At 41.8% G+C, this 26,272-nt stretch overlaps 1 protein-coding gene across 1 annotated transcript; it reads right to left on the reverse strand.

The window, feature by feature from the left end:
• Positions 1-1,456: 1,456 nt before the first annotated feature.
• dvl2 (dishevelled segment polarity protein 2) lies at positions 1,457-25,786 on the reverse strand. The gene is made up of 15 exons (XM_082526388.1): positions 25,214-25,786; positions 19,757-19,826; positions 16,329-16,483; positions 10,401-10,510; positions 10,047-10,176; positions 9,796-9,886; positions 9,636-9,705; positions 9,384-9,523; positions 8,831-8,907; positions 8,022-8,089; positions 7,802-7,936; positions 7,230-7,361; positions 5,094-5,270; positions 4,464-4,688; positions 1,457-3,095 (listed from the first exon to the last, which is right to left on the reverse strand). The coding sequence occupies exons 1-15, from the start codon at positions 25,372-25,374 to the stop codon at positions 2,533-2,535; spliced, it is 2,304 nt and encodes a 767-aa protein (XP_082382514.1). The 5' UTR covers positions 25,375-25,786; the 3' UTR covers positions 1,457-2,532.
• Positions 25,787-26,272: the final 486 nt, after the last annotated feature.

Here is a 26,272-nt window from a genome sequence, read left to right on the forward strand (position 1 = left end):
ATTAAATTTCTTTTAGCGATTATTGCTTTTTTAATGTCACAATTCCAATCTTCCTCCTTTATCAGGGCTTGGGACCGGCAAAACTGACCCGAAATAGGCACTCTTTATATATATGTGTGTGTGTGTGTGTGTGTTTAAGCAGTTGCAAACCTTGTGGTCCACAAAAAGTAACAGAAAAACATATGTAACCATAACGTTTGTAACAAACTACATTAACAATCGAAATGGACAAAAAAAAGAGACACACTAGAAGAAACAGTGGCAATGTGAAAAATGATGGGAACTAGTCTGGTTCTAATGCAGGCTAATTGTTTTTTGTTTTTGTTTTTTTCAGACACCCCTCCACACGCACAGGCCGTGCTGGCTCACAGAAGGAGTGGGTCATCCTCGTTTTGGTTGAGAGCTTTTATGGCAGGATCAGCATCTGTAGCATCTGTAGACTTAATGGAAGTTAGCATGCAGCTGATGTGCAGCTGCAAAACCTTATCAAGCAGCTGGTGTTCATAGGAAGCCCCACCAGACAGCTTCAGTCTATATATGAGATGTACAAGATGGAGTTAAGGCTCTCCAAGGACATCCGATTTCTAAGTTTGCAATGATGTGTTTTAGTGCATTGATTTATTTTAGACGGCGAGGTGCCCACGGCAGCACCCGCTGCTGTAAGAGCGATACGTGCTTTCACGTCAAAAAGTCGTCATAAGTCTCCAATAACACCAGGAAAAGTCGCCAGATTTGTCACTGGTCGCTTTTCAGAAAAAAAAAAAGTTGGCAACACTGACCGTGCACAACAGCGGTCTCCTGTGGACGTAAGAGGCAGAGCCTGCCTCAAACTAGGAGAAAATTTGACGTGGGCGGAGCGTCCGGGAGGGAAACGGAGGTGCTCTTGGGGACGGGGGCGTTCTTCTTCTACTACTTTTCGACAGTGTTGGAACATCGCATGAACGCCCCCTGCTGTCCGGTATGCATGGACAAACGTGTACGATATGATCCATCAGCGTAAAGTAAGATTTACAAATGGTTATAGCAGTTTGTGTGTAATTCCAGCCCACACACACACACACAAGTACAAATCGGTCTGAACATTATTCTAGAAAAGTGTGTGGTCAACGTGTAGTAACCAGCTAACATGTGTTAATGCACAATTGTATTTGATTTGTTGCTAAAATGTGCTACTTGATTGCTTTCTGTTAGTTGATTTGGATCTAACTGTATTATTAAAATAAATTCTAAAGACTTCTACCATAAAGCTTTCCCGTATCAACACCGGTTCTCTCGTATGATAATTTCTGTTTCTATTATCACATCTATTAAAAACATGATGCTAAGCTAAATTCAAATCCCACATACCTTAGAGTTTTTGCAGCATCTGTACTGCAGTCTGTCAATGTGATAAAGTTCACGGTCACAAGCTTCATTCAAATCTTCACGTGTCTAGTTAAAATAAACAACTCTGAACCATAAGTATGTATCAAATTTATTCTCAAATACACAAGCAAAGGTGGCAATATGAAATCAAGCAATGTGACACTATAAATGTCAGCTTTCTGAAATGTTGACTCTTCATTTAGCACCTTAATAGTTAGTTGGGTTACACATGATTTATATAGTCACACATAGAAAAAGGAACGGGTGAATAATGCGAGTCAGTAACATAAAAATAAGCATGGAGAGCTGGGGCATTTGGATCACAGTTACTGAGGATATACACTGCATGTAGGTAAAAGTACCGCTGTGGACGTCTAGTGCCACGAGTACCATCGAGCCTCTACAGCCTGACACAAAAAAAAAAAAAAAAAAAAACACCCCCACCCCGCATTCCTCACAACAAGAGTTATCTCATGACTAGGCCTAGACAGTGATTACTAAAAACAAGTTCTTCTGACATTTTTGGACCTTTCTTTCTTTTCACATTACAGTTTGCTGGTCTGTAGAGTTGCATATACACAGGAGTAATAGATATATACAGAGGGGCTCACTGTCAAACAATGCTGAAACAAAAGATGCTTGCTGTACCTGGAGTGTGAAAACGTAAATAATAATGGAAAGGCACTTGATTTGCTCCTGTGCAGCCAATGAATCTGGCCTGAGTGCCTGGCGCCCTCTAGTGCCAAACTGTGGTCTCAGTTGTTTCTGGATGGGCAGCTCAAGGGCAAGTGGCTGAACTGGAAGGGTCTTCCCATGATAAAATATTAAGTGAGTGTTTGAAGGAGTGTAATGATCAAATGCTAAATATTGTACAGTTTTCTGTAGGAGGGAAACAATAACCTCCTGGGTTAAGGCCTGAAAAATAAAAACAGGCTGCGCTCTGTAGTGGATTTGAAGAAGAGAAGCTAAACTTTCTACATAGATCAATTGAGATTTGTCCTATCGTCGTTCTTACTTTAAAACCCTGTTCGACCAAATTTAGTGTCAAGCGCCCCGACTCCAACAGGCACACACGAGTTCAATAAGCTACCATCAGATCCTCGTCCACACAAGTGGGAACACTAACTTCACATGAACGGACACCAAACACAAGGAAGAGAAAAAAAACTACATGACGTCCACGAAGAACTCGCTGGGGTTTCCCATGGCCAGGTGGAACGACTGCCGTGACGCAGTGAGCTCTGGGGGTACGGAACCCAGGTCACGAGTGGGCGGAGCACCAGGCGGTCCTCCAGGAGTGGAGGAAGGAGGTGGAGGTAACGCGGGGTGCATGGGAGCTGCCGCCATCGGCTGCGTGTGCTGAAGGCCGTGGGCGGTTGCCATGGCCGGGTGTGGATGCTGGGGTACCATCATCACCATCATGGGGTTGTACGGCAGGATTCCCGGCGGGTAGGGGGACATGTGGGGCGGTTGGGGTATGCGGTGATGATGCGAGCGTTGGGAGGAGGCGTGGCTGTGCTCGCTGGGGGCGGCTGAACCGTGGCCGCGCCTCAGACTGCTGCGCGTCGAGTACTCAGACTCGCTGCCGCTGCCGGAGCGCGAGTCGGCCCCGCCACCTTCTCCACCACCGCCGGACGGGGATTTCTCCCCTCCGCCCACAGTGCTACCAGGGCCTTTACTGCTGCGACGCCGCTCACCCTCACTTCTCGTCGAGCCGCTGCTCCGGCTCCCTGCAGCAACACGGGAGAGAAAATACTGTTTGATAACAAGTCAAACAAATCTGAGCTCTGATGACACTGCTTAGCTGATTTACCAGTTTTACTAAAATTATTTACACTTTTCTGTGAAGTCTTTCTTGTGTAATTTCTTAGCATTTTCCACACAGCTGACTGCTGCCCCCCGGTGGAGGTGGGTTAGACCAACTTAGTTGCATGGATTGTGTGATGGCTCAGACAGAACAGTAAAGATGCACCTCAGGACGCACATGGGACGAAGACACATTAGCAAACTTAAGCTGCCTTTGTCTACAGTTTTATTTATAGAAAAACTGAATTAAAAGTGTTCATAGGAGGTGGTTCATTTATGATATTACTTATTACTGTGATCTAAATTTACTACTCTTGCATTGAAGTTGTGTCCTAGCAGCAGGCGATGGAACCACTGGCCCTAACACTTTGCATATGACTGGGTACAGCCACCAGACTGTGCTGTTTATGCTTTTAAACAAAGATTTCAAGAAAATGCATCATTTTCTTTTGTATTTGATTAAAGTGAAGATTAACGATTGAGTGGGCTGAAGCATTCTAGTCTTTGGCAATGGCTGGTTGCAAACTCCTGTGTGCAGATGTCTTCAACCTTTAACTCTACATATGCAACTATCCTCTCTCCTTTGCACAACAGGAATTGCTGCTCATTTTGATTTTTCACTTTTTAATAGCCGAATTTTGAATCACAGATGCTACAGACGCTCTCCTGAGTCTCTGGTGTAGTGGTGAACACATTCATCTTACACGTGAAAGATAAAATGTGTCGTCTGAGACCAGGAGGAGGCAGAATCCCAGTCTAAGAGGTAGTGTACTTTAATTTGTGGAAATGCAGTGTTCTCATGCATGAAGGCACTTTTGGCTCACACAAAGGAGGTTTAGGCCAAAAGCAGTAAAATGTTTTATTAAAAGCCCGTCATTTACTCAGCTTCAGACATTTTTATTCATTAAATGGGCAGAAAATAATATAATGCAGACTTATTGCAGTTAGTGGACATGGATCAGGGATGTGCTGTCATCTTCAAATGACCCATCTGAGCCAAGGAAAATCCTGAAATGTTAGAAATTGAGCAATAGGCTCATATGTCCTGTTTTATTGTATTTTCTAATATTATATCCATGATTAATAGCCCTGTGTACAGTCATCAAGAGCCACAGGATATATTATACACAATGTCAGAGCACACTATGTAGCTCTGTCATGAAAAGCTAAACTTCTTGAGTAATATTTTGGAGTGGCCCTTCAAACAGGAAGAGTTTGCTCACAGCGGCCTCACCTACAGCATCTCACTCTAAAAATAAATACTGGATAAAAGAACATTTCTCTCCGCTTACCTTCGCTGTGTTGGCTGCCAGTGCTGCCCGGGGCGTAGCTGTAACTGGTAAGCTCGTGGTACGGAGGCGGCTGGCTGGAGAAGGGATGTGTTGGGTATGGCTGATAGGGGAAGGTGTGCATCATGGGCCACGGGGAAGCCCCAGGGAGCGGCAAGGGGGCCAGGGTGTCCTGGTCCGAGGCGCCGCTGGAACCGTCGTTGTCATTCAGAGACAGATTGGCCATATCTGTGTGGGAGACACGAGGGAGAGGGTGAATAATGGTGCAAAAATGTTCCTTCAAGATTTACAGCTAACAGAGAATAATTTTTAGGTTTGCATGATGAATGGCTTCAAATATCAACATCTGACGTGAAAAGATCTTTTCTTGCACCAAACCCGAAAAAAAGATGACTACATCTGAACCGTTGATATGGTGCAGCTGGTGGACAATGATTGGTCTTCTTTCCTGAGATTTCATTTTAGCGATGGCAGGACATTAAAGAATCCTTTGATAACTATGACGTCAAATGTCTAACCCCTTCTACAACCGGTGCGTCCACCAGTGCCCATGTGCAAAATGTGATTAAGGATAAAACTCAGCAGTCGGATGTGTTGCTCAATGTTTGATGTCAGGGTTTTGCAGCCACTCACAGTTCTCACAGTCGCTCAAGTCTCCGAATACATAGTAGCACTGTTCGGAGAATGTGATCTTATTGACCGTGTGACGAATGAAGCCGGCCTTCAGCAGGTTGCTGGCGTACTTCCTGGCTTCACGGCGGTCCTGAAATCCCTCGATGTGGTGAAACAACCACTCAACTACGTCTGAACCTGATGAGGGGTGCAGAGAAATCATTCTAATCATCATTAAGAAACATTTTGTCCCATAGATGCCAGGTTTTCGTAATAAAATTCAATCATGAAATAAAGAGTTTTGACTGATCTTTTAAAAACAAACTAGCAAAACAAAAACACACACTAGGCTCAGTGCGTGCTCACATAAAAAGATTTGTTTCACACATGACTCTTTTTCTAAACATAATCCCAGTGAGAGCCCCTACTACAACCAGAAAACGTACTAAATGAAAATGATAATTAAAGAACATCTTATTATAATGAACATACCATACATATATCTGCATGGACCTTTTTCCCTCTCGTGCAAAACTTTGCACGAGCATACCTCAGTTATTAACATATGTTTTTTAAATAATCATAAATCCCAGTTCATGTTTCATGTTCATCCCCTGTGAATGCTTTTGTTTTAAGCGTCACGTTCGTCATGTGGCTTAACAGTCACTAAAATTTGCACCCATGATGGAATTTTGTTCAAATCACCAGTAAACACAGAAGGAAAAATTTGAAAAAGAGCGCCGCAGGCCGGTAAATATAACAGTAAAACCCAACATTGTTACAAAAAAAGGGGACCTGAGATTAATGGTTCAGTGCGACGATTTATCGAGTCATGTAAACGGGAGCATTTCACCCACATTTGTGACTAAAAACAGACTCGCAATAGAAACATATTTAGGTGCAGAGTGTGAATAAAAAGTTTAACATTAGGTCACTGCTGCAGGGATGATGATGCTGGCACACTTTAATGTGGAGCCGGAGTCTGTTTACACACCGCGAGGAGCAAAGAGGCGGCGCCGTTATTAAACAGTAATTAAACAAGAAGGAGCAGTTGATCCATAATAAGACAAAAACGTTTCTTATCTTATTACTCCATTAATCGATTGACTTGATAGATTACTTGATGTGTAAAATAATCAATAGGTAAATACAAATTTGAATTTTTCAGTTCAACTTGTCAATGTGTGCGGAGGATTTTAGAATTCAGGTTATGTGTTAAGCCGTAGTTACCACACTGATTGAACTAGATAAAGACACTAACTCATTAATGTTGTTTGTCTCCCTCTGGAGGCCACATCAATATGAAAACAACAGATGTTTTCATATCTGATGTTATGCCTGTAGACAGTTTGAGAAGCAGCAGATTGAGTTTGAGAAAAAACATTGAACTTTAAATGCAGCACCATAACAGCTGCAGTGAAGAGCAACAAAAGCAACACCGCCATCAAATGTACCACACCACACAGCTGGCTGGGTGTGGTTACACATTTTATTCCTAATACACTTCCTTATATTTAACTTCCCCATGTCTGTAACCTCACTGCTTGCATTCTGTTTGAGAGTTTGTTTTAAAGTGAAGGGTTCCCAGTGCTGGATGCAGACCACTGAGTCATGTATTTATGTGGAGAAACTGAAACATCAACACCGCCGGGCTTACTTCTGGCTTACATCTAAAGTAGCCGAGTGGAAATCTAACCAGCGGATTATTTATAAATCAAATATCTTTAAGAGGAATTTAGCAGGAAAACGACAAGCTCAAAAACTAGCCAGGTGAAATGAACACCTCTGACTGAAAAAAAACCTGCCTGACGCCTGAGGTGTGCCTGTAAGCTGCTGTGTTAGAGTGCATTAAGAAGTTAGGGGGGAAAGTAATAAAATCAGAGACTGAATATAACACCAAATTTTCATTTCAAAAAGCACAAAGTAGACAAACACGTAGTAATTATCCCTTGTGATTCAGCTGCATGCGATTCCAATTTAACACATGTTTTCATTCAAAACAGGCATTCACGTTTGTACTTGAGGGGTTTTTCCTCCCACAAGTCACACGGTTTTAATTCTGTGAACATAATGCCTGCCCTGTAAAGTCCTGTGAGCCGCAAAAAGTTCATGGAACGAGTGTAGTCTCTCTTGCCTCGTTTCCACTTTTTGTCTTACCTAGGAAAGCGTTGGGAATGGTGATTTTAAGCCACATGCGGTCCCGGACTTCCAGACCCGACTCTGGTGAGGCCATGGCTTTGGCGACAGATGCCATGTCAGAGTGCAGTGATAAGTTAAAGTCATCAAAACCTGGAGAAGGATGAAGAATGGTTAAGGAAAAACCTCAGGAGGGAAAAACATGCAAGAAAGCATGACAGATGAAAACAGAACGGGGCCAAAAACAAGAAAGCAAGGAGTGGAACTTCAAAGAGATCAAAAGCAGGAAAGCAGCAGACGTCATTTATCACACAACAGCCGCGACAAAAGCAGAAAGACAGATGTGAAAGACGACTCCTGTGCCAGTGTCGGTGGGAGACAAAGACAGACACAGACTGAAGAAGGGGAAAGAGATACTTTAGAATAATGAACTGAATTCAGACTGAATATCACGAGTCTGGATATGAAACTAGACAACTAGACACGAAGGACAGTTTTATGAAAATAATACACAGCCATGAAAAGGCTGATATTACTAAAGGGGATATTATAAAGGAGCAAATATAGAGTAGGGTGAACGCAAAGACGCTTACGTTCAGTCTCGGTGACGGAGGACGAGGACGTGATGGTGCTGAGGGAGGAACTGCCTGGGTAGGGAGGGTAAGCCCCGGTCATGGCCACGGAGTGACTGACCCATGCTGCAGGGTCAATGGGTCGGACCGGCTCATCTGCAGGGTGAGGAAAACAATTAGGAAACAGTTACTGACACAAACATGGATCCGTGTGTTGTGTCTCAGGCAGAGCTGTACGTACTGCGAGGCAGAGTGAAGTAGCCCTGAGGAGACGGGTCCCAGCACTTTGCCACTGTGAGGATGATGGGCCTGGAAAAGAGTACGCAAACATCACGACTACGGTCAGATCACATCGTCCACGCTAATACTGGGGTGAAGATTTACCCGATACAAAAACGTCACATGGCAACAAGACAAGGCAGGGCATGTCTGAGAGTGAGAGCTGTGTGTCAGCCTCCAATGATCATTTATTAATAAAACAAAACAAAAAAAGACAGATACTTCTACAACCTCCCAAAGCACAGTACTTTGCAAAATATGCAAGAAAACTGAAGGTGGAGAGAACGAACACCTTTCACCACTTGAGGAAAAAACACAAGGCTACGAAGAAGGAGATACTAGCAGCGACGTGCGATTTAAACAAATCTCCACACAGCGTCACTGGAGCGCTCACTAGCTACACATCATAAGACAAGAAGAGCAAATGATGGATCAAAGTTACTGTAACAGGACTTTAAGAAGCTGGATTAAAGCCCAACCCAAGATATAACATCACAGAAGGACAAGAAGGAAAATCCCCTTTATTTACTTACACTTCTAAATGCTGCTGCCTTAATAAAACTGCAAGCATCAATAAAATGCTGTTCAGTAAACTTTTCCTATATTCTCAGAAATATCATTATAGCTTCTCTAAATATCATGATATAATTTTGAGACTATACCACCCATCCCTGATAACAACAAAAGCTTACTACCTGTTGACAAGACAAAACCTGAAAACATTTGATATATCATCTAAAAAGTCAGATGGAAAAAAAAAAAACAACATACCCTGGCTTGTGTACAATCTCCCTCAGGACCCGCACTGCATCGTCGTTACTCATATTTTCAAAATTGATGTCATTCACCTAGGAGGAGAGGGGATAATGAGGCATAAGAAAAAGGTTTATTTAGACTCATAAGTGGAGATGAATTATTTATTGATGCTGATGATGAAGAATAACAACCAACTGTTTTGGTAGCTGATTAATCAAAGTCTTTTCAACAGAAAAATGTCAGTAATTTCCCAGTTCTAGCTTCTTGATCGGAACAAAAAAATAAAATAAAAACCAGTTGCATTCATACGCATAAATACTTCCTTTGTTTAGGTTTAGAGAGAAACAGATGTGTTCATGTAGACAAGGAATGAATTACAACTGAAGTGAACAAGCACTGATCTGGACTGGATCACCCACTAGAAAAGCTCCTGAAATGAGACCCAGCAGATCTCAAAACCAAACAACCACACTGGTATTTCCTGGATAAACCAGCTGCAGTAATTTAAAAAACTAAATAAATCAAGACATCGTCATTTATATAGGAAAAAGCCATCATTCCTCCTCACCTGCAGCAGCATGTCACCAGGTTCAATGCGTCCATCAGCAGCCACAGCTCCTCCCTTCATGATGGAGCCAATGTAGATGCCTCCATCCCCCCTTTCGTTGCTCTGACCCACTATGCTGATACCCAGGAAGTTGTACTTTTCTGTACGGTTGAGAAATCACAATAATGTTAAGACGAGGTGAACATTAGGTAAGAAAAATGAATCTGAGATATAAGTTTAAAGGTTCATGAGGTGCATGAGGAGAGTACAGACCCATGTTTAGAGTGACGGTGATGATGTTCAGAGACATCGTGGAATCTGTAACACTGCTGAAGGAGGAGGCCTGGAGCAGGAAATGACAACATTACACTACAGACACTGACGTGACCAAAATATTTAATCTGTTTGCACAAAGTAAATCGTGCGCACACACCCTCTCCAGACGTGGGGGACGCTGTTTCCTCCGTCGACGATGTCGCTTAAGAAGCCTCGAAGCTGTGCTCTGCTCTGTGGCACTGCTGAACCTGTTCAACAAAAGGTGAAAGGTCAAGAGAGAGAAATATCTCATAAACCTTTAACAGGCTTGGTTCTTAAGGAGGTCAACACAAATTTAAGGGACAGCTTCTCTCGCATTAGCCTGTTCCATCACCTACTGGATACATACGACATTTATCGCTTTCTCACCTGCTCATCGTGTCATCGTCCTCAGAGTCGCAGAAGCTGGTCGTTTCTAACTCGCTGCTCATCACCGTGCTAGAGCTCTCATATCCTGCCAGGTGGCGCTCCAGACGACTCTGGCCGTTCATACGAGGGCCTGAGATGCCGCATGAGAGTCCCCAAAGACAACAGGAAAATAATCAACATGATTTTTCATGTTTGTGCAAGTCAGGGTTTCCCTATAGATCCCAAACATTCCTCACTCCACAGCAACTCTCTGATTATATCAACTTGTATTGAGTGTCTGGGAGATATAGACGTGCCAAATCTTGATAGGAGGCAGTATTAAAAGGATTGTTTTCGTGTGCACGAGTGTCTCACCGTGTTGTTCCATGCTCTCTCTGTGCCGAGGCCTCTCTCTCCTGAAAGAAACTACAGACTCCGTTTCAGTCTGGTCGTCCAAAGTCTCCACGCTGCCTGTTGCATTGGGACTGTAAAAATAAGCACAATTACAGATGGAATTAGAGCACGACTGGATTTCAACTAGGGCTGCCACAAACGATTATTTTGATAGTCGACTAGTCACCGATTATTTTTGCGATTAGTCGACTAATCAGATCATCATCCATTGGACGTACAGCTTATTGCACCAGCAGCATCTGGTCTTATATAACTATCATTAGCTTACAGCTTTAAGTGTTTGTGCTAACTAAAAATAAAGACAAGATGGTAGTTTATTAATTTTTAATGAAATTTGCAGATTGTTTCGGTGAAGTTTAATAAACTCCTTGCTTTCTAAAATATAACAGGACACCGGAGTATATTCTCCAGCGTCTCACACTTCTGATAATCAGCTGTCTGCTTGACAGTTTTAGCTGTGCAAAAACTATAACTTTAATCTCAGCCAAACCGATTTACTCAGGAACAAATAAAATACTAAAGAAAGCCAAACAATAACATTTTTAAGTTATCTAAGTGACTTATATATATGTTTAACCTGACTAGCGGAAGACGGCGGTGGGTTTGAAAACGATTTGCCGGGGGAGTCCGGTGTTCTCACGGCTCTAGTTAGCCTTGCCCCCGCCTAGCTAACGAGCTAGTGGGTAACAGACGTCGAAAACGTCGGAGCGCTTTTGAAAATATGTGGTGTCTTGATAAACTGAGCAGATATTTGAGGTTTACACAGCTACATTCTCGCCTGAAAATATGTTAAACGTTTATTTTGTGACCCAGAAAGAATAATAAGAGTAAAGTTAAAACTAACTAGCTGCCGCCATTGTTGACAGCTGCGCTATGAATTCTGGGACACAGCTTCTTCTTCTTCGGGGTTTAACGGCAGCTGGCATCCTTGGACATGCAGTGCTGCCATCTTCTGTTTCAGTCCGTTATTACACTCTTAAATCCTACTACTCATTCCTGCGTCCTTTGTGATCTTACAAAGCTTCAAACGATGCGTCGACTATTAAATTAGTCGTCGACGATTTTAATAGTCGACATAATCGTGACTAGTCGACTAATCGTGGCAGCCCTAATTTCAACACTGGATTTGCACTAATCAGTGTTTACAACATAAAAGGCATTTCTAACTACATACGTTTTTTATGTTATGCATTTTTGCAATTATAGTAGGCTAGAAAGTACATGCCCTTCCTTAATTTACCTGTTCTTTTAAAGCAGTATTGCCTGCTGCTGTATACGAATATCTATGCTTTATTTTTTCGTCCTAATTTCTAACAGCTTCCTCTGAATGAAAATGGGCTTAACTGAATCTGACACATAATACAAGTATTTATATTATTTATTAATTATCATACAAATAAATAAAGAAAATAAGTGCCAATTTGCTATTTAGAGAACTGTAATATTTTCAGGAGGACATTTGAACAGTCAAAAGAAAAGCCTGTCAGTGTTTCTGCTGGACAAACTTCAAAAGAGGCCTTTTTTCTAAATGATCTCATTGCCATCTTTGCAGACATTTTGCTGTTATCTCCCAAGAGACATCCTTATCAGTAATAAACTAGAATCAGCTGATATCAGTCCATTTCTTTAGTCAAACTCTAGACTATTCTTCAGTTAAACAGAACTACTCACTCTTTTCCTTATTTTCTGTCACATTTACAGAACATTTACATATTTATATCACGCTATTTAAAAACAACTTGGTAATTGTCCAAATAAGTGTCCTGAGAAGGACCAAGGCCCAGTATAGGCTCCTTAGATGCTGTCAGACTACTCTGTGAGTCTAAGAATACAAATATAGAGCTGAACACACGTACAACTGTTCCCTTTTAAACACCAAATCAACATTTTAATACATACTTTTAGCATTATGTGCTTAATGTTGCTTACATTAAAGTTGTCGGTCAGGTACGTGTCACTTTAATCAGGCCTTGGACATGACATCTGCTATGTATTACATTGTCTCTTATTGCAGTGAAGGCTATAGAACAGCACAATCTCTTTGCTGGTCCAATATTAGCACATTTTCCTACAATGATCAAAAAGTTTAAGACACATGAAGACACAAAGCACAGCATGGTCACTGTGCATTAGAGCTACTGTAATTTTATTGACATCACACAGTAAGCTTTTCATTTTTTTCTACCACTCACATGGATTTCTTCATTTTTGTAAGCTGTGTGTACATCAACACAACCACAATCAGACTGAATGATAATTAGTTTGCTTTTAAGATTCAGACCCACTGTCCACACTATAAAAACTTAAAAGCACAACTAACACTGGATTCATGAGACCCACAATTAAATGGCTGGTTGATTGTTTTTTAACATACAAAAAAAACAAAGAACTTTCCCCCAAAATCAGTTTCTCATAGCTTGGTGTTATATCTACACTGATAATACATCAGCATCCAGTACCCCGGAGACCACCCAGTCATAAAAACAGCTGGTTAAACTGAACCTTTTCTTTGGTACCAGAGACCCTTACATTTGAAGATTGTCACGTATGAGCAGTAAGGTGTCGGTCTAGCTCCAAACATATTATGGAAACAAATAACTAATTTACTTTTTCTTCTTTACTTCCTTACTAATGACTCGTGAAAAAGCAGTGTGCAGATATACTTGGTTTTTTATAAAGATAAAGGATGGACTATGGTTATAACTATAGTTTTCAGTAATGCTGGATTGGTCATATCAATATCAATATTAGATTACATGAAAGGCAGCAAACATCGATGTATATCTAAGCTGGTGACGCTGATTAGATTCACTCACTGAATTCTACCTTTTTGATTAGCTTTATACTGCCCAGGTGTTAGAAATCATCCCTACAGCTATTGAATCATCTGTTTATATCCTGTTGAGTTCAATTGGCTCGATCCACAAAGAGCAGTGAATATCAGAGTAGCAGTTCATCACAGCTGACCTATGATTTATGTACAATAATGCAAAGATCTACTGGATATCCCAATACAAAACAGTGTGCAACCACTTCTGATTTTTTGGCCCACACTGATACACATTTTTGCTACACCTGATCTTACAGCTTGCCCACCTGTGAAGTCCCACTTTAACCTTCTTCGTACATGTATGTACAAGCTGTACAATATGACATAATATAATACAAATAAATAATAAATAGTTATTTTGAAATTTATACTGGTTTTTTGCTTTTTTAAAAGCTGTCCTAATCACACACGTGTGTGCGCGCGCATGGATGTTTTTGTTTGTTTGTTTTAAAAAATGAAATGACTATATGTAAGATGAGATCTCATTCTTGCTCTAAAGACTTGTATTAGCTTGACAGTTTTTAAGCTTCATTCACTTCTTCATTTTGCTTTTTCAGCTCAAAACTAATGTTTTTGGTAGCCTCTGTCTCAATGCAGGTTCTGGTAAACCCAGCGTTGAATACCTGCCCAGGAACTGACAGCAAACAAAGTGAGAAACCAGTTGGTTCACTGCGATTAGCAGATCTTTCCAAAACAGTGTTAAACAAGAATAATCACTAGGAAACTGTTTGTTGACACATTTGTCATATCAACTTAATGTGATGTTACAGTTTTCTGCAGTAACCCCAACTATCCAAACCAACTAGACCACATTTCACAACATTTCAAAGCACACTGGAAGTTCTTGAATATGGCAAAAAACATACTCAAACTGTGTGAGGGAACACTTCAATCAGATCTGTCTACTCAGGGATTTAAAGCTTTTCCTTGTGTCAATAACAAGGGCGGTCCCAGCTAAGATCAGTTTCAAATGAGCTCACATATTCGTGCGTAAACCTGATACTCTGAGAGTGTGAGATATTCAGGTAAATATACAGTTTCTAATTAAAACTATAGGAGGAGCACAGGTGTGTGTTGCAAGTCTTCAAGTACAATGGGTGAAAAGTGGTGGATCATCCCAAAACTACATGAGATCAGCTTGTTAATGACCTGAAGACAGTTGGGATCACAGTCGCTAAGAACAACACTGGTAACACACTTGAGCACAATGCAATGAAATCCTGCAGCGCACACAACATCCATACATGCCACCCTTCCTGATTTTTCTGTGAGAATCCCGAATTTCAGTGCCATCCATCCATCCATTCGCTACCGCTTATCCTTTTCAGGGTCGCGGGGGGTGCTGGAGCCAATCCCAGCTGTCATAGGGCGAGAGGCGGAGTACTCCCTGGACAGGTCGCCAGTCTGTCGCAGGGCTAACACACAAGGACAGACTACCATTCATACTCACATTCACTCGCACATTCACACCTAGTGGCAATTTGGATTATCCAATTAACCTATCCCCACAAGCTGCATGTCTTTCAGAATTTCAGTGCCCCTGCCGAAAATCTCCCGATTTTCCACCCGGACAACAAAATTTAAAAACCATACCCCAGATAGGCCCAGGCAATTCCAGTTTCCAACAATGGCTACTACTACTGCAGTTACTTAGTTTTAATACTACTCTAATTATTCTTTCTGGGTCACAAAATAAACTTTCAACATATTTTCAGGCGAGAATGTAGCTGTGTAAACTTGAGCTGACGAGAACAGCAAACTCCCGGCACATCGTTTATAAACCCCCGCGGTCTTTCACTACTCAGGATAAACATGATATATAAGTCACTTAAATAACTTAAACATGTTATTGTTTGGCTTTTTCAGTGTTTTATTTGTTCGTGAGTAAATCGGTTTGGCTGAGATTAAAATTATTAGATTAGATTAAACAAAACTTTATTAATCTCTCGGGAGGGTTCCTCCGGCGGTTTTCACACAGCTGAATAAACGTCAGACAGAAAACTGATTAAACTGAAGTGTGAGATGGTCGAAAATGTACGCCAGCGTCCGGTTATATTTTAGATAGCAAGGAGCAGACGGCAGAGTTTCACTCCACCGAGAGAGCTCGTGACGTAGTTCTGAAGGCTAGACCGTCCAATTTCACGGTCGCTCATTTCCGGTCAACCCGACCCACTTAGACCACGAAGGCCGGGTCCTCAGGTGGACCCAGCCTCTGAATTTGGACACCTCCGCTGTTTCCAGCCGGACAATAATAACGGTGACATTTAACTTATTTTATCCGATAAATAAACACTGTAAAATTCAAATCTAGCTCTTTGACATCATCTCAACCAACTGTGTTTGAAAGGAGGAAAATGCTGAGCACATCCCTGCAGTTCAGGAGTTGGAACCATTATTGGGGCTGTTTTTCTGCTAAGGGGACAGGATGACTTCACTGCATCGAGGATGTCAATGAACAAGACATGTAATATACAATCACGGACGAGAACCTCCTTCTCTCAGCCAGAACGCCGAAAACGGGTCATGGATGGATGTTCTAGCATGACCAAAAAAATCACCAAGGCAACAAAGGAGCAGCTACAGATGAAGCAGGAAATCATGAAGTGGCCTAGCCAGTCTTCAAACCTCAGACTTATACAAACTCTGTGGAGGAAGCTGAAGTTTTGAGCTGCCATGGGGCAGCTAAGAAAGGATTTAAAGATTTGTGCAAACCTGGTGACCAACTACAAGAAACATCTTACAGCTGTGCTTGCTAACAAGAGTTTCTCCACCAAGTACTAAATTTTACTTGTTGATCAAATACTAATTTCATGACAGTGACATGCAAATCAGTTTAAAACTTTTATGCAGTGTTTTTTTCAGGATTGTTCGCTGATGTTACCTTAAACTACCTTAAAATTTGAAACTGTTCATTTCCTGATAAGTGAGCAAGCTTGCAAACTTCAGCAGGGGATCAAATAATCATTTCCCTCACTTTAAATACACAGTAAATGATTCATGATTCACGTGTGTGTGTGTGTGTGTGTGTGTGTGTGTGTGTGTGTGTGTGTGTTGCTTACTGGAAAGATGGTGGTCTGGAGTCCCCGATGCCCCCGGTCCTCTCTGCAGGTGGGGGAGGAAGGGGTGGCGGAGGGGGCAAAGGCTGGGTAGTTGTTTCCACAGGGGGGACCACTGCCACTGGAGGCTCTGCTGCTGGAGTGTCTGAAGATACCAACTGATATATAAAAGGAAGCAAAATAAAAGATTTAGAGACAACACAAAAAAATAATAAAGAGAGGAAAGAATCTGAGGTAAAGGTCGAGGGAAGCAGGATGGAAAGTATTAGGAAAAAAGTAGGCAAGTATGTGGAGTGGTGAGAAACTGGCACAAAGTAAGAGAGGGCAGAGAGACGAGAGGGTGAAAAAAAAGAAGAGGAATGAAAGGACGAGAAGGAAGGAGGTGGAGGGCAGAGGGAGGAAAAACGGGTACTATGTCAATTACTTTCACATACAAACACTGTACTCTTTTCAGACGAAGGTCTCAAGGGCAAACTGAAACGCTATCCTACACTTAACCTGTCTCTCTTCATTATACAACAAAAGTGTCCACACACACACATACAAGGGGAGAGAGAGGTATCACACATCAACAATTAGGATGAATGGCATATAGCTTCCAATTACATGGACCATAGAAACACAGAGAGCGGAGTCCAGGCCTTCTTACATCACTGCAGAGCCCACACATAACGTTTCTTATTATAAACTTCATATGAGCTCCAGAGTTTGGGAAGTTTGGTGCATTCAGTGACTTCATATAAACATGCTTTGTATTTCCTGTCAAAATAACTCAACCAAATGTCCACAAGCATGTGCACAGAGACGTTCGCCCACTTTATCCAGTCACTCCCTGCTTTTTGCGCTCCATTAATGGCTACGTAACTGTGAAACACTCATCTTCTGGGATCCCTTCATCCATCTCTCTGTGCAGATCGCATATCAGTCCCTCTGGTGTCTGAGCTTTGTTCTCCCTCTCTTTGAGTTCTTATGCACTTAACAGATGCTCCAGCCCCTGTCCTTCTTATCTGGGCCAAGTCTCAGTGTTTTGTCTCCTTTTAAATGCAACCCGCAGGGTGGAGTACAACAACTGGGTCTTCTACAAGAGAAATGGAAAGTATGAAAGCTGTACCTGGCAACTCGCTGTGCTATAACTGCTAACAAGCCACGCTGCGTGCAGCTCGGCTCGAGTATCAGTTAACACAATCAGAGAAACATTTGCTTCCTTTGTGAATTTGTTTGGCAAACTTAAAAACGCCTTTTCTATCTCGATATGCTCATTTAAATGTTTGCATATGTTAAATTCCGTGCGGCTACAGAATTTCAACTTGACTTTCTCGCCTAATACTATTCTATGTGTTTGCACATGGCCAAGTCATGCATTGCTGCATGTAAACAACTGTGATGCATGCTTTCCTGCTAATATCGCCTTCTAAATCGGGGGTCCAGTTGTTCCAAAATAGCTCAGCTTGACAATGCAGTCACATTGTAGGATATCAATGTGTAGACAGAGTGAAAATTTTAATGTTGCTGGTCAACATTTTAGCTGCGAGTTGACTAAAAAAAAATTTAAGACACATTTAAAATGAATTTAAGACCATTTAAAACTTTTAAGGTTGTTTATTAGCAAATACGTATTTAAGATAAAAGCTTTATAAGGACTTGCAGCCACCCCGGCCAGATTTGACAATTACCTGGCAAAGAAAATAATGAACTATCTTTTTAATGAGAGCCAGTTTAATATAGCATCTTGTTTATAGTATTGAGTTTTTGCTGACATTGATGTAAATGCGTAAATTTAATAATAGGCATTTAGTTTGTGCTTTGACAATAAGGACCTCCAAGTCTGAGGTCACAGTTCTCAGCTGGAAAGGGGTGGGATGCCCCAAGTGGGGTAATTTAAAGGGTCACTGAGGTGTGAGTGGAGCATGAGACTGGTATACTGGTGTGGTGTCAGCAGTGATGCTATATCAGTCTGTTGTGGTGAAGTAAGAGTTAGCTTGAAAGCAAAGCCGCTGCTCTACCAGTCGATCTACGTTCCTACTCTGACCTACGGCCCTAAGCTGTGGGTATCCACTGAAACTACGAGATGGCAGATACAAGGAAAAGGAAGTGAGCTTCCTCCAAAGGGTGGCTTGGCCCAGCCTTAAAGATAGACTGTGGAGTTGGTAGTTAAGGAGGCGCTCAAACTGCAGCTGCTAATGCTCCACACAAAAAGGACCCAGTTGAGATTGTTCAGGCATCTGACTAGGATGCCTCCTGGATGCTTCTTGGTGAAGTGTTTTGGGCATGTGTTAGTGGGAGCAGGCCCCGGATTAGACCCAGGCCTGAAACTGCCTGCGTTGTCCCCCTTGAAAGAGCTAGAATAAACGTCAGGGAGACAGGGAAGTCTAGACATTTCAGCTTAGACTACTGTCCCACAACCTGGACCCAGATAAGAGGCAGAAGGTGGATGGATGGAAATTTTGTAAACTTTCAATTTCAATTTCAAAGTGCCAGGGTTAACTCAAAACCCATCTGGGTAAATCATCAGCTTACAGCCACATCAATGCAGCTGCAGTCGATCACACTCATATTAAAACAACACAAAAACACCTATGAATATAAAGCAGATAAGAGCTTTATCTCTACTGCCCTCGGTGTTAAAACACATAACGGGGTAAAACAAATGGTACAAAAAGGACCCCTCTCAAGCTGAATGGAAGCATAACTATGATATGGAAAATATTTGTAGGGACCCTCTCTCAGAAAAATGGAAAAAGTGCATCAGCCTTACTGCAAACATGGACATCATGTCTGTCTCCAGGTTAAAATGTGCACGCTTTCATTTGACAAATCTCTTTTAAATGTTTAAAAGGGAAATGTCATGCAAAGAAACAGTCGGTTCAAGGCGCTCAGTGTAAGAAAATTCTCAAGTGACAAAAGATTTATTGAAGTCTGAGAGTAACAGTCTAGCAAAACTACCAGTGACTCAGACTGTTGATAAAGCTCCAAGAACAATTTTCCCATACTTCTGCTGAATCTGCTCCCTCCTGTTTTACCTGGGTGGACAGTTACTCTGGTTCAGTTTTTTTCCTGTTCCAAGTTTCCAAACGTTTCACCAAAGAGCAAGCCAGGACCAGATGTGCAAACTCTCTGATGACATATAATTGTGCAAAGTTAATGGCTAAAAATCTGAAATCTAATTACTTCATTTTACTGCTGCTGGTTAGACAAGACTCTTGGTCTGAGGGAGGTCTGAAGGAAGACACAGGAAAAAGAAGAGGTGGTTTTTGCAAACACCCTCTGGCTAAACATGATGTAGGCTTATTCTTGAGATTAAAGTTAAGTCTTGACATTTTCAGACAAGCCTCAAGAGGAAATGATGGAAAAAGAAAGGTTAGCAGGGAAATGTGTATAGCTTCCACTCCTGCTTTAAAAAGAAAATAAACAGCAAGTTTATCATCTCTTACCCATGACACCACTCTGCCGTTGAAACATGGCAACTTGGCACTGTCGTCTGAAATCTCTTCCTTCACCACCCTGAAGAACAGAGACACACAGGGAGGTTCAGTAGGTTTGAACGGTTCTGGTTTTCTGACATCATGATAAGTGTGATCTGTATGGTACACTGCAGTGGAGAAAAGAGGGCTGAAAACGACATTAAGTCATAGATGGAAAAAGTGAAAGTGCGGAGGGGAATTAAACAGTTTACATTACCGACACATTACATGAAATATATGAGCCCGTGACAACAACACAGCTGCACCAAATCAAAGTGCCAGGGTTAACTCAAAACCCATCTGGGTAAATCATCAGCTTACAGCCACATCAATGCAGCTGCAGTCGATCACACTCATATTAAAACTGATTTCACTGAAAAACTGGACGGCTGGGAGGAGGATCGCATTCGGCCAAACCTGAGGAACATTTTCTAATGAAACAAAAAGGATAATGAGTTTAAAGGCTTTTGTTTTGTGTTTTTGGTGGGTGGCTACATAGGCCAGTCAGATTACTTGCTATGAAGAGTAAAGGCAATAGAGATAAGAAGGGGTTCAACTCATGGTTGAACAGAACCTCTCTGGGAGGTACAAAAAATTCCTTTATATAAGAAAAACTTGGTTTAAGGATAAAATAATTTGCATGTTTTTGATTATAATAGGGAATTGATTGTATAACACATCCAAGTATCTCACCAACACTACCAAACTAGGGGCTGGCAAAAAACACCCCTGAAGTGTGACGACAGCAGAAGAAAGAAACTAGTGTGACCCAGTCGAGAGTCTCAAAAATATCTCTGAAATGAAATGAAACGAAACAAGGGCACAGAAATTGTATTAAAAATGTTTTGGATTCAGTCAGCAGAGGTAGAGGAAACCTTGCCTAGGACTGGCTTTTTTAGCATTTGTAGTCACACACCAGGGCTTATCTAATTGTTGGGGTTCTCTCTGTAACAATGTACCATCTTAATCCTGCAATAACCCTGCAAGTATCTTTGAGCGACTGCTGTTGTGAACTGGGACTATATAACTAAACCTGAACTGAATTATACTGGCTCCTTACTGAATAGGCTATTAGGGGAGGATGATCTTTACAGTAAAGCTGATGAGCCTCTGTTACTTCCTCTGGCACAAATCCATCACCTTTCTTGTTCTTTCGGACTATTGTATTAACAAAATTGCACTTATTCTTAAAGTGCGAATGCGACTTCCACAGTGTTGGCGTGGTGTCATTTTGCTAATATCTTAGTTGTACACAAAGGAGAGCCAAAACAGTCAGTCTCCTTCCTGCCCTCAGATTCCTTGAATGTATATCAAGTTGATCTAAATGTAATGTAGCAGTATTGTAAGAGGTTTAAATGAATATTAAAGCAACATTTAACTAATTTAGCTTCAGTTAGCCCCCATTAAAAGTAAACTCCACACCAGTATAAGTACAAGCTTATCACTGGGATCCTGCTTCTAATCTTATTTCCAAAATACCACCCAAGTCATGGAGCCATGAATCAGCACACTAACAACAAACATCACAAAACTGCTTCACAGACACTGTGGAATTTCTTCTTTTACCACAATGAGCTAAAACACATTGAGCCTACTTGTGAATTACACAACCCGGTCAACTAAATCTGCATGCAAAGCCATTACAGATAACAGCAGCTACTTAACATTAATAGCCAACATGGTCTAAATTCTTTAAAGACAACACATCCGTCTGGCAGTTTTCCCCTCCTCCATCTAAGACTTCCATGTTTACAGAGAGGCAAACATTTGGCTTCAGCTACAGTAGTTCCAAGAGACCGAGCTGGGCGTAAGTGCTACATAGAGGACACTTGGCTGTTCAAGCGTCTCCAAAAGTCTCCTTTTTCCAGCTTCACATGCCAGCGTACCTCCTCTTAAGTGTGTGAGACTTGGTCAGGTTCCACTGGGCTTTTGTAAGCAGCTGTTGAGAGCTGGTTTTGTGGGTGCATGCTAGCATACAGCCGGATTGTAGTGGGCACTATTGAGGATCTGCTGCAGGTTTTGAGAGCCCTGTCTATGTGGCTACTGATGTAGCTAACAATATTTTTTCTTCCTATCCATTACGCTTTTTCAGCACAAATCTGCACCTAGACGGCAGATGGACAGATGCACAAATTGTCTGCAGAGAGTAAGATTGTCGTCATTCCTCTGTCCCCCAAACAAACAAGAGACCACAGTCGAAAGTCATTTCACTCACATACTGAAATGCCTCGAATACAATGCATAAACAACTCTGAAATATGCAGAGTCCTGTTGGATTAACTTAAACTTTTCCCTGCCGACTACCATTCTTCAAGTCCCTTGCTACCCTTAAATTCCTCACTCTCAACACGGCATTGCTGTTCTAACAATTAATCTTACTCAAACAGCTCCCTGATCCCTTCTCAGCGCACATGTATACAGCAGAATATCCAGTGACTCTAAGTGAACACCACCCTGTTCCTTCTCTCCCTTTCTTCTCCCCATAGACACCCCAGACACCCAGCAAATGGCCCCTGTCCAGGTCCAGGTTCCTAGCACCAGCCCTGGCCTGCTCTGCCACACACACAGATCTCCTCGACAGCTGGCCTCAACCCAGGACAAATGAAAACACACACTATTACACACTCCTCTCCTGGTTAAGAGAGAGCAGGGGGAAGAGAGGGGGAGAAAAAGTCCCTGCTTTGATTGGACAGCTGACTCAGAGCTATGTTTGAAATTTTTCATCTGAACTCAGTTGGAGATATTCAAATGAGAGAGCATGATGCCAGACAGTGCAATTTAACTTAAAGACAGGCCATACAGTCTTTGAGAGTTTCCAGAGGGTGGCTTGTTTGAGACGTTTAACATTTAGTACTCACACACAAGCACACGGGGTCTAAACATAATCATGTGTTACCCAGTTACACAGGGACAAGCTCTTAATCTGACAGTTAACTTACAAAGTCTAGTAAAGGTAACATAATAAACCGACACGCTGATTGAAAAGCTCGCCAATTATCTTACTGTGCACATGACAGCTGCACACACACACACACACACGCACTCTTTGGGACATTAGACTAAAACTAATACAACAGACCTCCAAAAAGTCTGGAAAGTTTCCTTTTTGTTAAAGTTTCAAACTTCATGTTGGTAGCGTCAGTTTGTGGTGCTTTTGAAAGGAAATTCAATAGAAAATAAACAGTCAGTGAGCAGAGTATCAAGTAACATGTTTTCTTCATGTTACATGTAATAAACAGTAAGTGATTATATTAGTATATATATATATGGAAGATATTTGAAAGCATCACCTTAATGGTGAAGTCTCTTTTTCTTGTATTTATTTGACCTATTTAATTGATTTTTAGTTCAATCTTGTGTATTTTTATCATTTAGTTCCAATGTACACCACTTTGTGTTCGTTTTAGTTCTTTTAAACTGTTTTATAAAAAAAAAAGAAAGATGCTATAGTATGGTATGCTTAGGTGATGGATCCCAAATCCTAAATATGGGTTTCAAATACGTAGGCCAAACATGGCCATCATTGTGTTCATACTAGTCTAAAAACCTATGCCATAACCTGCCACACATCTCCCTAGAAATGTAAGTACACATCGTCGTCTGTGCAGCTCCTACGGGTATAAATGCAGACGACAGTGTTTGGCACTTGCTTGGGCTCTACATTACTAGATTTGCTGCAGAAGCAGAATTCAGACTTTTAAATCTGAGCTCACTCATACAACAGCAGGTTGCCAAACACAAGAAAGCCCCACCATAATGCTGTGTTAGAGATTTGTATGAAAGTCCAGATATCCGAGTTCTCAGCTGGAATGTTTAACTGGAACGTACCCCTCAACTTGAATTTCCTACTTAGAAAAACGAAGCAGTCCCATAAACCCCGAGGTTACTATCCAAAATGGTACTGGTAATGGTAAAGAGTATAAAAACTACAACTTCTGTGCATTTGTGATTCACTGAATAAGCCATACGCAGAGCACAGGCCAGGCTCCAGCCACGAATGTGCTGCAGCGTTGTTTTTAAGTGCAGAAAAACAAACACTATACTGCATTACTAGTGCTACACCACTGGCTCTACCTTAATCAAAAGCAAAACAAATCCTGTTTTTCCTCACTTTTACAACGTTCCCACTAAACACTCTAATTCTGGAGTGACATCACTTTGTTCACTTCTATGCAAGCAGACTTATTTTCACAACCAGAAGAGTCGCCCCCTACTGTTTATTACAAGGTACTTCCACATTAGCTTCACTTTTCAGAATTGAAAATCATGCCCATCCATCCAAAAACTATCCATCTTTTATATACTGTCCAGGCTCAACGCTATGATGTAAACAGCTCGACTACATTAGGTAAACTGCAACTTCCAATCTTTATTTATTTATTTTATTTTATTTTTTTTTGGGGGGGGGGGGGGGGGGGGTTACAGGCACTGGTTAGACCAGATGTACAGTATTTTTAAACAGATCTGATATTGATGTTGCTTCTGTTGACAGCTAATAGTGGCCCACCAGCTTTGTCAAAGCCCAGTGAAAAGCCAAAAAATCCACCTCATCTCCGGGTTGATATTAGGGCTGGCTTGGCACAGGCTCCCTGGTGCCATCCAAACGGAGTAAAAGAGGCAAATAGCCCAGACCAAATCTTCATCCAAGACTACAATGTATTTAACAGAAACCCTAAGGGTCTCTCGCTGTGTGAATAAACCACAAACATGCATTCCTCTGCGCGAAAACACACAGCAAGATTGAATTGATAGAGGCGAGGAGACGGCTCTTTCTAAGGAAGTTTAGGTTTTGTGTGTGTCTGTGTGTGTGTGGAATTGGGGGAATGAACGGATGGCTGGGAGGCCATAGTGTTAAAGAGGGGAGACAAAACCCGAAAGAAAGAAAAGGCGAGGATTTCAGCAGATGATGGACTGAAGGAGGGAGGGAGGCATGAGGATTAGGGCAAAGAAAAGCAGCAGGGGCAGGGAATGCCTCCCATTGTAATGATGATGTTTTCTGAGAAAAGTCCCAGCCGACACAGCTACCTCTGGTATTTGAATATTCATCACCACTCATTATAACTTTCTGATTAAGGCCGGGCTTGGGGGACTGGGGTCCAGACAGGCTGGCTTCATGCATGTTCACCCTCCCTCGAACCATAAGTTACCCCCAGCGACAAATATACCACAACTGCTCACAAGATGGGATAGAGTGGTTTTAGAGATACAAACAGCATTTTCTCCCACAACTATGTACGCACGTTAGCTCTGGGAAGTCACTCCTCCGATCAGAAAATCCAAGCACAACAAAAGGGGGTCTGCTTTCCAAAATTTCTGTGCCTACATTCACGTTTGCATGATGGATCTCCTTATTTTGCATGCAAAGCTCACAGCTCTCCTTCTACTAGAGACAGAGAGAGGGGAAGGAAAGAAATCACTGGAGCTCACCCGAAGTCTTGGTCCATAGACTTGAAGAAGAACTTGTAGTTTGGCTTGTTCAGGACCTGTTTAAAATCCAGCAAAGTGATATTTTCGGCAGCGATGGGAATCTTCACCAAATACGGCGTCTCCTCCTCGTCGATATGATAAATTATTTTGGTTTCCGCCATCTCTACGTTTGCGGTTTCTTTTTTCTTCTTCTTTTCCTGCCGACCTGGAAGTTTCCGAAAGAAATACACACACCGTGAGACGAGGTAGCGATAACTTTGTGGGGCAGTTAGCTGGCGGCGGAGCTAGCTTAGGTGGCTAACGAGACGGCAGAGGTGAAACGATGAGGGCCACCGAGATTTTCGGTCCGAGCCGGAGGACGTAGGGAGGAAAAACCCTGCTCGAAGCTCGACTTCCCTGGAGTAAAAACTCGCATTCCCACTGTTACCGAGAGGCGAGGGAAAAAATACGGGGAAGCTACATTCACACGACCTAACTCCCAACAACTTTTCCCCCAACAAAAACATACAGGGGAGGGGGGGTCTGAAAACTTTTCACCACTGTTGCGAGCCAACGCGGCGTGTGACGTAAAGACGTACCCCCTTCTTTTCTTTTTTTTACGTACCCTTCCGAACCAGACACCCCCCCGACCTTGTAGTATTAGTATTCTTACATACATAAATAAAGCGTCTCTAATGGTATTTTATACTATATATTCACAGCCTGTTCACGTTCATATATTTTTCTGAATATTTCTTTTAATACTTTTTTTGTTTTTTAGTCTAACATTTTAATAATGAGCTTTTATTTCCATCAGTTGGTTAAATAGTATGGAGCATTAAACTTCAAGACTGTAAATGATAAATGGACTGGTGCTTAAATAGCGCCTATCTACTCAGGTTAAACACTCAAAAGGCTTTCTTACTGCGAGCCTTTATTCACCCAGTCACACACATTCATAAAGTGCTTTTATATGTCCATAAGCACCATTTTCTCTAACATTAACACCACTGCGATGGATGCAAAAGGGTAACGAAGGTTTCAGTACCTTTATATATAAAATAAAGAAATTACCTATTT

Source organism: Aulonocara stuartgranti (assembly GCF_965226115.1).
Source record: "Aulonocara stuartgranti genome assembly, chromosome: 3".
NCBI classification, from domain to species: domain Eukaryota; kingdom Metazoa; phylum Chordata; class Actinopteri; order Cichliformes; family Cichlidae; genus Aulonocara; species Aulonocara stuartgranti.

What these genes read in the sequence shown, in the direction of transcription:
- dvl2 (XM_082526388.1), bottom strand. Translation starts at nt 25,374, where the DNA reads ATGGCGGAAACCAAAATAATTTATCATATCGACGAGGAGGAGACGCCG. An exon ending in ACGGCAGAGTGGTGTCATGG is followed by an intron (nt 16,484 to 19,756) that starts GTAAGAGATGAT and finishes TTTATATATCAG; the next exon opens with TTGGTATCTTCAGACACTCC. An exon ending in GTCCCCCACGTCTGGAGAGG is followed by an intron (nt 9,706 to 9,795) that starts GTGTGTGCGCAC and finishes TTCCTGCTCCAG; the next exon opens with GCCTCCTCCTTCAGCAGTGT.